The sequence below is a fragment of the Oculina patagonica genome, chromosome 1 (genome assembly GCF_052425735.1).
Source record: "Oculina patagonica isolate OP01 chromosome 1, crgOcupat, whole genome shotgun sequence".
Lineage (NCBI taxonomy): Eukaryota > Metazoa > Cnidaria > Anthozoa > Scleractinia > Oculinidae > Oculina > Oculina patagonica.
Window position 1 is genome coordinate 15,798,291 of NC_135758.1, and position 12,636 is coordinate 15,810,926.

General features: G+C 37.3%; 1 protein-coding gene across 2 annotated transcripts in view; it reads right to left on the minus strand.

Moving 5' to 3' along the window:
* Positions 1 to 97: 97 nt before the first annotated feature.
* LOC144658692 (very-long-chain (3R)-3-hydroxyacyl-CoA dehydratase-like) overlaps positions 98 to 12,636 on the minus strand; it is a 40,463-nt gene continuing 27,924 nt past the window's right edge. Inside the window, exons 10-12 of one of the 2 annotated variants that reach the window (XM_078519166.1) lie at positions 11,641 to 11,747; positions 6,604 to 6,735; positions 98 to 2,489 (exon numbers count right to left, since the gene is read on the minus strand). In XM_078519166.1, coding sequence (XP_078375292.1) covers positions 2,413 to 2,489; positions 6,604 to 6,735; positions 11,641 to 11,747 — 316 coding nt within the window. In that variant the 3' untranslated portion in view covers positions 98 to 2,412. Of the gene's footprint in view, positions 2,490 to 6,603; positions 10,980 to 11,640; positions 11,748 to 12,636 lie in introns of both variants that reach the window. The other variant, XR_013571762.1, reaches the window with a different exon arrangement.

Genomic DNA, 12,636 nt, shown 5'->3' on the forward strand with positions numbered 1-12,636 from the left:
TTAGGGGCTATGTAGTCAGTGATGCACCATGCACAAATAGCTCACCCATGACAACCATCCTAACAGGACCCAACTAAAACAAATACCATTAAAAAAATAACTCCTGCACGCTTATCGTGCCTATGTTTTTATTTCGTTTCCTCAGAAACGATATGGTATTGTTTTGGATTCGATGTGAACTATTTACACAGAAAGAGCTTCTATCCAATCAGAACTCTCGTAACCACAATGTCCACACGTTTAAGCAGAAGCAAACAATTTGGTAAAAACATGTTCTTCAAATATCGAAAATATATTCGTCAGGAAGACGAAAAGTTATGGAGATTGATTTCAAATAGAAGTACCTGACGACTGCGATACTTCTAAGATTGATTAAAGCGATGAATGCCCGATTCCCTCTATAGCGCGCGCCTGCAGGAAATCAAGGTAGTTGTATTCATCAAACCCTGCGCGAGACTCAGCAATGTGCATCGTTGCCGAGTCTCGCGCAGAGTTTTCCCTGCAGGCGCGTGCTATAGAGGGAATCGGGTATTGGTGAAAAATATAGTGAGAGGCCTTTCCGTATTTAATTGTTATGTTAATATTCTAGCTATTTTCTATTTTATTGTTGACTTTGTTAATTTTCCACCAATAAGAGCGCTTAAAGAGCAAACAACACTGGATGGATGTCTCTCGCATTTCTTTCTGTAGGTGATAGAGGGGAGGATGAATGCAATGCTAGAATCACCTAAAAATGAAGAAAAAACTAACGAGAGGGAGAACACAATCAGAAATGTTGAGGGAAAGCAAGACAAGATGTGTATTCCGTTGCTTAATTCAAAATCCCGAAAAGTTATCGTCATTTCACCTTGAATTTCTTTGCGTGATGTTAAAACATCAAGGTTAAATGACAAAAACTTTCACGATTTAATAATCTTAAAGAGTTATTGTAGCCACCATAGCAGGCGCCTGGTAGCTTTGCGCGCGCGTAGTTGGAAAACGCAAAAGTCGAGAGACGTCTTGCGCCTTTCGCATTTCCCAAAAGTGTGCTCAAAACTACACAGGCACCTGCTACGCTAGCCTGAATTTCAGACATCCCTCCTTGGTCGCCTACTCCCAGAAGAGACGTCTGAACACATTTGGCTCTAATGCCGTCCGGTGACGTCACTACACTTTGGTTTTAATTCATGCGGAAAAGTTTCTGTCGAGGCCATGAAATTGTGAAAGAAAAATCGCTTCAATAAAGGATTACAGGGCAACAAATTGTTTTAATAGTAAACTATTGTAGACTTGCGACAAATGAATGAGATTTTAATCAACTGCAGGCTATATTCTTTTACGGAACCGATTTAATCTGAACTGATTTGCTTTATCTCAGTTATCTAGCGATCAAAATATAATATGTGACGCAGCGGACAAATACAACACACTCGTGAGTACTTAAATGAATCAATTTAGACGGTTACAGAGGCATCAAGAAACGGAATTCAATACAAAAATATCCTACTTGACCGTGGGAACTGAGTTCAGAAATCACTGGCTCATCGAGGCTGCAGGACATAAGCGTCGAGTGGCTTTGTTGACAAAACAAGAATACATGTACGTATAAATTTGGCAAAACACTGCATGTCGAAGCGACGAATGCCGCCAGCTTAAAACCTACCGGTTTCCATTACTATTCTTCATCCGTAGATAAACTAATAAAGTAATAAACTCAAGGTAAATGACTAGTAAATTCATTTCTGGGAAGGTGAAATCTTTCGAACTCTTTCCAAACGTTTTCAAATTACTATTCTCGCGCGGTAAAATTCAGTCATAATTTCACATAATTATGCAAATAATTTTTAAATCAACCAATCAAAATCACTACCCGGTTTTCGGGTAGTGACGTCACCGGACGGCATTAGAGCCAAATGTGTTCAGACGTCTCTTCTGGGAGTAGGCGACCAAGGAGGGATGTCTGAAATTCAGGCTACTGCTACGCAGGCTTGAGTTATTGTTATGATATCGCATATTTATTTATGCTTGTACATATTTCAGAGAAATTATAAGTTTATACATTATTTTGTACTTAAAGTAACATAAAGTCTGCATTTCGCAATAATGCCGTTGATTGATAATTACTTAGTGGTACTTGGACAAGCTCAACTACACAAAATGACACTTTTTATACCATATTTTAGTTCCTTTTTTGTTTATAGTTCTGACCTATAAACTTAACAATTCATGTGCACATAGTCTAAAGTCTCGCACAGGAAGTGAAATATTAACTTGGAAGAACAAAAGTTGTTGTATAGCAATATGATTAGCTTAAAGAATACATTCATATAACAGAGTGGCTGTTTTAAAGCTATTTTCCTCATTACTGTTGAGAGCAGGCAATGTTTGATTTCAAGCTTTCATTCAGGATTAAATAGTGTTTCATTTCCATGTTCATCTAATCTTTGTTTTTCTCTTGCCATATCTTCGTTGCCGTAGGATATACATGTGTTTCATCATGTAGCAACCACCTGTACAGATAAAGAAACACTGTTAAGCACCTGTGACAAGTTAATAGTAAGTAAGCCTTTACTTGAATAGGGTACTCTATTAGCTTTAATGTTGCCGGCTACAGTTTCCAGCACTTTCCAAGAATTAGATTTTGATGGGCCATCACAACCACTCTTTATCAGTTGATGCTACAATCATGGTGTCAAACAAATGCCCAATGATTGGGGAACACGTTGTTACCATTTTTATGACACAATTGGTTATCAAAGCAACAGTATAACCTGTGTAAAACACCCTTAATTTAAGCTTTAACTGCTTATAACTCATATGCTTCATATATACAGTACGGATTTAGAATGTTATAAAAGAAGTATTACAAAAGGAAAGCCCACGTACGCTGAAATTTGTGTAAGCATTAACCTGCGATTGCACTCTCTCTAAGTATCTGCAATTTGTCGCGAAGACGAAGAAAAAACGTTCGAAAAACAAAGTTCGTCTTGGTCACCATTTGTGCAGAAAATATAGTGCTTTCCAAGGATAACTGAATAGTTAAGTGCCTGCCAGTGTGATGTCTTACCGAAAAAAACCATATAGTATGTTGCTTTGAGTTAGAGATAGTCGTTCTTGGGACTGTCCATACCACCAGTCTTCAAATAGTTTCCAGAAGGAGGTCGTTTTAAGCAATCGACAAGCAAATGGTTTAAAGTCTGTTTTTCAGTATTGCATAGAAGACAGATGTCGTTGTCAGAAAGACCATCACGATACAGACTCATCTGAGTAGGGAGTATGTTGTGTATATATAGATTACTTCATAGAAAGTGCGACGTACGGATTTTTATTCACGAGTTGCAAAACTTTGGTAAAACGAACGAGTGAGCGAAGCGAACGAGTGAGTTTTACCAAAGTTTTGCAACTCGTGAATAAAAATCCGTACAAAGCACTTTCTATGCTGTAATTTGTTTATTATATATATAACGAGAATTCAACCATTGTAAACCTGACGCGATTTTCCTTGTAAGTTAATTCATAATCCTTTGACATGTTACAGTTTGAACGTAGGGGGAGGAAAAACAAAGCAGCAAAATGCACATCGCTTTCCAAGCGAAATCACTTTTAACCAAATTCGAAAAATTACTGCCAACAAAAATCTCCTGAAAAAAACTTTATTTAATTAAACACATTGCGTTACTTTTTAAAAGCAAAACTTTTAGTATCGCATCGAGTAAGTGTCGCTACAAGCGAATCAACTAAACACGCAGGCGAATTTTGAACAAAATTGTGACAACACAAGGAGTCGGTTAATTAAGCAATAATTGCGACGTAAATCCACATTCAGAAATACAATCTACTTTACCATGGTGTTCCCAAGAGTGCTTGAATATTCTTAGAAAGTCTGCGGATGCGTGGCAAGTTTCAAAAAAATATATTTGTCCGCCTGCTTCGCTTTCATTTATCGACACTTCGCTTGTCTTCGCTCCGCCTTTGAAGAATGATTTTTATCGTTATCATCTCATTACTGTATCCTTTCAGTTTTGCTAAGCGAGTTCCTGTTTGCTTGCCTTTCCATAAAGTTCTCCAAAGACCAAGGTTTAATTTATTAAGGAACAAATCGTGTAGCCATGTTTTCCAAGCATAAACTGCCGTCGGGAGCAAACTTGCCGCTCGCTGTTCAACATTGTTGGAAACCATTTGAGTTCGCGCGCTTTGATTGGTTGGGTCGTTCCACTCTAGATGCTGATTGGTTATATTTTTTACATGTAAAGAAAGCTATACGCGAAGCTGACTGGACGTATCGCTTTTCTCACATGTGAAATATAGCAAATTTATTATGCAAGGTTTATTGCCCAAGATTCTCGCTATATATGACTGTAATAAAACTTTATATTGGAACATTATGATTTTGGTGACCGCTATTAAGATGACATTTTGATCAGCAAGACAAAATGCAAGTTTTGGCAAAGTTTAAAATAATTCTGCACATGGGGTTCAAAGCCACTCTAAATTTTCGAAAATTTAAGGTGGCAGATGTGCACATTTTTTTATAAAGTTGTATTTTATCCTGTTAATTACAATTTGATAATAAGAAATGGGGGTCACTGGAGTGGGACTAAAGGCACTTAAAGTTAAAATAGGAGTGTTTAACACAGGTTATACTGTTGCTATGGTAACTTGTAATGTCAAGAAAATAATCACAACTTGTTCACCAGTGATTGGGCATCTGTTAAATACCATAACTGTTGATCCGTCAAAGTTGAGATGCTGAAAAATGCAGGAAACTGTTTTGAGCCACCTTAAATACATTCAAAATTGTTATAAACAGAGGCCCTACAAAAAATTTAAATTTAAACAGTCACAAAAGAACTTACAGTGTACCTAAAGTAAAAGTTTAAAGATTAAAATATATAAAACTTCTAAAATTTAAGCTAAAATTAAATTGCATTTGTAAAGAAAAGGAAAATTTAAAAATTACAGTTATAAATCTGGCTGCTATAATAGTAAAAAAAAAAATAATGTCAATTCTGTTGTGTAACTAGCAACACTCCACTTAACCTGGCTGCCATTGACGTGCAGTCGAGCTTCATCTAAAAAGTTAGGCCTAGGTGCCTGATAAGGGTAGGTGGTCCCACATGAAGAATAGCTTTTGTTTGCTTGTGAACATATTAACTTGTCCTACACAATGAAACTTCTGGTGCATACAGCCCCCACGCATTCCTTAGCCTGAACAGTTTCAGTTATTTTCTTCTGACCACCTCAGAGGGGCCATTCGACATACTAAGGCCCCGTCCACACTGACCCGGGTAAATTTGAAAACGGAGAAATTTGAAAACGCCGCGTAAAATGTTTTACGTCCACATTAACCCGGGTAAATTTGAAAACGATACGCTTCATTAGTAAGTAAAAGTAAAAGTAAAGTCTTTATTTAACGAGGGTAGCACTAAATTAACACAAAAAATACTAACAAACCAGTGGTCCTCTAAAATTATTTACAATAAAATATAAAAATACACTATTTCACGCTCCAAGTCCAAACGCTCATTGGTGAGCGTTTTTGAAAAGCTCCGTTTTCGGTGACCGAAAACGTCATTTCAGTGTGGACGGTTGGCCTAACCGGAGAAAATAACTAAAAGTGGCTATAAGCCACTAAACTCGGAAAAGTTATTATAAAACAAGAATCGAAAATAACAAACTGGCAAATAAAGGTTTGCTAATACAAATGATGTTATACTTTCCAAACTTCTGTTTACTTCACTTTGATTGTCATCAAATACTGATCGAGAGCAGACCGAAAGGCCAAGAGATAGAGTTCCCATCTGTTGCAAATTGATTTCTTTCTTTTTATTTTTCCTTTTTGTTTTTTGAATGTAACGAAAATAATAATAATAATAATAATAATAATAATAATAATAATAATAATAATAATAATAATAATAATAATAATAATAATATCATTGGCTATAAGTCGAGCGATTTTCTTTTCACCAAATCGTACTGAAATAAATTCATCTTTAGCTGAGTGTTTTGGGTTAGTTTTTTTTTCTAACTGGTTCTAAAAAACCAAAGGTTTACGGTGTCGGCTTATAGCTGAATAAATATCATAATATTATTTCAAGAAAACTGACATTAATACAATATTTCGGTTGGTGACTAAGCATGTTAATTTTATGTAATTTAACAAAAAATGAAGGTATCAGAGAAAAGGTCTAATTCTCTAGAGGCCTTAAAACACTTGCACGCATTGCGTGCATATGTCTAACAGGAAGCGAGTGAAGGAGTGAATTCACTTCGCCCACTTCAACTCTTTTCCGAGTTAAAAAAAGATGCGTTTTCAAATTTACCCGGGTCAGTGTGGACGGGGCCTAAAATTAACATTTATTTCATAAATTAACGAGTGACACAGCCACTCAAAGTATGAATGCATAAAATTCACAAGTTTGGAATAATCAAACTTAATCAGCTGCTTATGCAAATCGCTTATATCCACAACATAATGTTCAGAGTTACAAATGAGCACTGAAATGCCCCTATTCTCTGAAGTGCAAAAGATAGATAAAAAATTCTTTATCATTGTTTCAATTTGGATGCGATGGTATGCATCAGAGGCGTATTTTATCACTGTACACTACACATACTCACCAACAACCAGAAAGACGAGGTATAACCTGAGAAACCATGCAAAGCTAAAACTGAAATTAAATACATTTGGCAGACGGACAGAAAATCTCTCAGATTTATCCAGCAAAGGAATTGCCTTCCATATGAGAGTACCTGAAAAGGAATGAAATGAAATACAATCCAGTGAAACTAGTTGTTAATTGAAATTTACATGAAGGAGATTGAATAAAATGAACAACAAACAAGTGTAGTTCAAAGAAACTGCTGTGCTGCATCAGTGGGCAAGTGGACCATAATGTAAAGTAATAAACTAGGCTACCACAGCAAACTTGGAAAGCTGACTTCCCAAGCATTAGGCTTTTGTCAGAGCCTGCTATAATTGACTTCCAGGCATTTCAGCCGATCTTTTAATTTATGTTTTCTCTTAACTAAAATTATTGCAAGGGAGAACACTCGCAATGCCGACGGAAGAAAGCTAAAAATTGCCTTTAATCGGTTCCAGTCACTCCAAAACTTCGCCTAGGGGTAGTTTGGAGACCATACTTTCAAAGCAGCAAAGTGTTAACCCGAAAAGTTATTTCTGCCAGGTGTTCTAAGAATACAGAAAAAATTTAAATGTTTCTCTTTATATGTCACGATCCCCAATCAAAGAATTAGCATGTTTAGTGAGAGAACGAAAGAACAGTGCCGTTACATGTGCGTTAATCTTTGTGCATTTCCTGCCGTCCAGTTTGCAAAATAACAAAGTAGGTGAAAGTATGTGTGTTTTCTAGTTAAACCACGACAGCTCTGCTTATGTTTATGTTTGTATGAAGAATTGAACGTTCAAGGCCTCTGCATATTTTGCTAGAACTATTTTTTAGACAAATCGGAACAGCGAACATGAATTTAAATGCTTGGTTTGTAATGAGTGAATTTTACACAGGGTACTCAACTCCGACTAGTGTGAAATTGTAACGACAGTCTTGCTTGTTGCCCTCCTTAATATATGACAATTGGTTCACTTTGTACCTCTCAAGGTGCTGAAGAAAGCCCAAAGTTTGCAAATCATGTTAAATTAGCAACTAAAACGCGAGCATAGTCACGCGTACGTCTTTTGCGTGTGCAAGTTGAAGTTGAGTTCGCTTTCTGGGCTCTCCTCACTTTTAAGGGATTCACGCTATATAGGGAAAACAACTGTCTAAATGCACGCGCAAAATGGTGTAAATGACGAAGTAGTCGCTTTTCGAGGATTTGTGGTAGATTTTCCTTCCTAACGTGTTACCGTTGTTTGGTCGATTAAACGCATTTGTATTTGAGGTGTTTGCGTTACCGCTCACGAACAGTAAGTTTGGCTGTGGAAAAGTTAGCCTGCGAACAGGCTAACTTGTCGTGGAAAAGTAAGTTTTACCATGAAAAGTTTTGGTATGGAAAAGTAAGTTTTGCAGTGAGAAAGTAAGTTTTGCCATGGCAGATATGGGCCACCATAGTAGGTAGACCTTTATTTATACATGATAGATAAAATTTAAAGCTAAAAGCTTATTGGGTCATGTAATAGTCAAATTGTGGGAGGCGCGGTGGTCTAATGGTTAGTGCGCCGGACTCCGGAGCGAGCGTTCCGGGTTCGAGCCCTGGCCGGGGTCACTGTGTTGTGTTCTTGGGCAAGACACTTTACTCTCATAGTGCTTCTCTCCACCCAGGTGTATAAATGGGTACCGGCGATATAATGCTGGGGGGTTCCCTGCGATGGACTAGCATCCCATCCAGGGGGGAGTAGAAATACTCCTAGCTGCTTAATGCTAAGGAAACCGGGATAAGCTCCGGCAGTATGCGCCACTTTGGCTCGAAGCTGACCTCTTTTTTTTTTTTTTTTTTAATAGTCAAATTACATTAAGAATCTAGGATTAAAAATTTGCATCTAAAAGCTAGAGTGGTTTTACTCAACCTGAGAAACAGATAGAGGGATAGTACACGCTGCTACTTCGTATTAATTCTTATTATTCCACTTTATAGTTCACCACTAAATTTTCTCCGATTCTGATTGGTTTAAATTGATCACGTGACGCAATAGTGTTCATCTGCAGAGGGCCCTATCAGCCCTTATAGTTCACCACTAAATTTTCTCTGATTCTGATTGGTTTAAGTTGATCACGTGACGCGATAGTGTTCGTCCGCCGGAGGGCACTATCAGCCCTTATAGTTCACCACTAAATTTTCTCCGATTCTGATTTGTTTAAATTGAACATGTGACGTTCAGAGGGCCCTATCAGCCCTTATAGTTCACCACTAAATTTTCTCTGATTCTGATTGGTTTAAATTGATCACGTGACGTGATAGTGCCCGTCCGCCGGAGGGCACTATCAGCCCATAGTGCCCTCCCGTGAAAAATGCCTGGATCGATAGTGCCCGCCCGTGACTGTTATTTTGTAAACAAGCTGCCTGCAGACAAAAAAACCCAACCAAATTTACTGCATTTAGTGGGTTTCTCGTCTGGTTTTGTTTCGTTTGTTAAATTTCGGCTTTCAATTGAGTTTTTTATCCTCAAAAGTAAAAATAATTCACGATGCTTGTTTTTGTATGTGCGCGCGGAAGAAAATTTAGTGGTGAACAATAAAGACAATTTAGAGTGTTTCTGTCTCGGAACTATCGGTCTGATAGTTGCCCTTTGGAAATTTGATGTTCTTTAAACTAGCATATTAGCTTCGCTTCTTGGGCTAATATTTGTTTTAAGAACATCAAATTTCCGCGGGGAAACTATCAGCCGATAGTTCCTCGACAGAAACACTCTATTGTTAAAATAGTGCCCGCCGAGAGAAATGCCCGGATGGATAGTGCCCGCCCGTGAAATTTTTTGTAAACAAGCGTGCCTGCAGACAAAAACACAACCAAATACACTGCATTAAGTGGGTTTCTTGCCTGTTTTTGTTTTTCGTTTGTTAAATTAATTTCAATTGAGTTTTTTTATCCTGAAAAGTAAAAAATGATTCAGGATGCACGTTTTAAAATGGCTGCGGAAGAAAATTTAGTGGTGAACAATAAAACGATAGAGTGTTTCAGTCTCAGAGCTATCGGTCTGATAGTTTCCCTGTGGAAATTTCATGTTCATAAAACAAATATTAGCCCAAGAAGCGAAGCCGATAGATACTCAACAGAAAGACTCTATTTGCCACCTTATTTGCCATGCATAAATAGTAGGAAGAAGCTCTTAGAGCTTAAAACCGTGCTGGTCACGTGACCACCCCGATTCTGGATGTTAAAAGAAACTGTTAAGCGGGAAGGGTAGCTGCGTGTTTTGATTAATGGGGTGGTAAATCTTTCACTACATGTTTAAACCCTCGGACAACCTAAAAACTTATATATATTTATGGTAGATTGTTCCAAAAAGCGTTAACAACCAAAAATTAACAATACTGTGAAACTCAGAGACTCAAAGGACAGTGCAGAATGCATTGGAGTCGACAACTGAAAGTAGTTAGTTTACTTTTAATTAGACGTTGAAACACCACTTGTATTTCTTCTCGGGTTTTTCTTAAGCTAATCTTTGCAAACTTAACACAACACCTTTGTTCATTTGTTTGTAAGATACTTTTGTTTTCCTTGAAATTGCCGTAACATGATACTTTTTTTCGTTTTTGTTTTGTTTCACGGCGAACATCGATAGCATTTGTCTTCCTTTCAATAATAAAGCCAATAATTTCACTTTAATTTAATTAATTTACGGTTTAAACTGCACGAAAGACGTTTCTCAAAAGTAAGGAACAAATCTAATCAAAAAACATCTCTTTAGAGAGGTTTTTTTAAATGCAGTACAGCTAGGATAGTTGTTTCCTGTTTATCAAGAGTTTCAAGCCGAAAATCCCTGTGCAAAAGTCTCAAAATCTAATTTAATTAATTTGCGGTTTTCACTTGGTGCCACGGAGTCTGCAGGAATCCTACCGCAAACACCCAATACAAGCGGTGCTCATGAGAGTTCCAGAAAAAAATGTAGACTACATTGTAAACTGCGCATGCATCAGGCGCAAAGTACGTTGCCCTAGAAAGAGTACAGTACCACAAGGAGAGCAAAGAGTTTTCTGAAACAAATATATACCTTTGAGATCTTCATATGAAAGTAACGTAGATATGCTCCAGGTTTTACCTGGGGGTACAGTCAGGTGCTCCCCACCCCCTACCCCCTTCACAGAAATAATTAATTAATTGATATTAATTAATTAATTGGTGATTAAAAGTTTACACCATAGTGCGTTAGCGCTTGAGGGGTTTAGCAGACGACAGCCCCCACCAAACCATCACAATAGTGCATTCTGCACTAAAAATGGGACTAAAATATTTTAAACATATTTGCCCTATATGAATTTTTTCCAGGGGTTTAGTTTCATCAGCGGCGCAGGCTACATTGCTCATAGCTGTTGTGTAATCTGTGAGGATGTTAAGGTCCATATCTGGAACTGTGCTTCGGACATGCCTGGGCATAAAGGCATAAATGTTTTACAGTCAATCCCTTCAATATGTAAATAAAGGAATATATTTCTTAACTCTAGTTTTCATTGTAGAATTATATATGCGAATGGATACAAAAATATTTATTTCTTGATCTCTGGCTTCACGCCAGGCACGTGTAAATTTGAACATCCCTCATTTGCATGAAAATAAAAACTCAGTCAATGACTATGTTTCCTAGTTTCTCTGGTGGCAGTAGCATTTTTGAGTCTGAACAACACAAAAAAATGTTTTGCCTCTCTTGGTATTATGGGAGAGTTCAAAAAGTAACTGGCAAGTAAAATGATAAGACACCGAGTGTGACATTTTACAGTTGACTAGTTCCAGCTTATTTTAATAAGCTGGAATGCAAATCTCAGCCAAATTCCCATGTGCCTGTTGCATAAAGCCAGACACTAATCCACTTAACATTAGGGTAACCTTTAAACACTGAATGAGTCATTTCAAAAATGAATTATTACATTATTTAAGGCGTCCACCTGCTGCCTTAATGGGAAGAAGAACCACATTTCAATAATATATTTTAACCTTCCTAGCCATTCTGAAAGCACCCACATTATTCATGACTATTACATCTACCTTCAAAGAGGATACCCAAGGGGTACAGAGGAATCCACATTGTGTAACGAAGCCATATCAGTGGTTCAATTCTATATCCAACAACCTGAGAGGCGTAAAATGGGTACCTAAAACAATGTTGAGAAGTACATTATTACACCAGTTAAAATTCAAATTTTTAACATCAGTGAACTTCAACTGACATGGACACAGTTGTGTCCACAGCTTCACATTACAGCCTTCTACGCTGTAGCTTTGCAGGATGTCGGCACTTAGAAAAAACTGCCACATAAAATTTATGTTCACCTGTCATATGATGCACACAAGATTGTGCCCAAGGATAGGTACTTATTCTCTGAAACTAAGTATTTGAACACAACTGACGAATTGTTATAATGACCGCTCTACAATTCAAAATTCATAGCCTGTTACTGTCTAAATTGCAATTCTTTTTTTTTTTTTGTGTTCATATTCTGCACTTTATTGAGTAGCTTGTAAGTAATACTTTTTTCCTACATGCACATATTATATAATGGCAATTACAATGAAATCAAAAGCCTTTTGGGCTCAGTGGGTCATGTCACTTTGTTATTCCTACAAGTCTTTGGTCAACTCTATTTTTCGTCAAGTCATTTGCTCAACAAACGTAGCACAAAATACTTGTGGCAGCAAGGTCTATCCTCAGGGTATAACTGGCTGTCTTGCTGTTGTTATTACTGTAAAGAATAAAAGGCATTTCCCTTTCTAAAATCTTTTTTTTAAATTATAAAATGTACTGCCTCTCTTTCAGTTTTTTCTTAAATCAATCCTTTCTAACGACCCAAGTATGCTTTGCCTTCTGCTTTGTTACTAGTGTTTTGCACAGTTTGCCATTTCTTGTTGATTTTATACTTGACTCTTGTGTTTGCAATTTCAATTCAATCGAAAGGGATTCTAAAATCCGAGATTGTTTACTCTTTTCACACAGGCTAGAGTTATGTCACAATAACCTGCGATCAGGCTTCGCGGATGTCACAA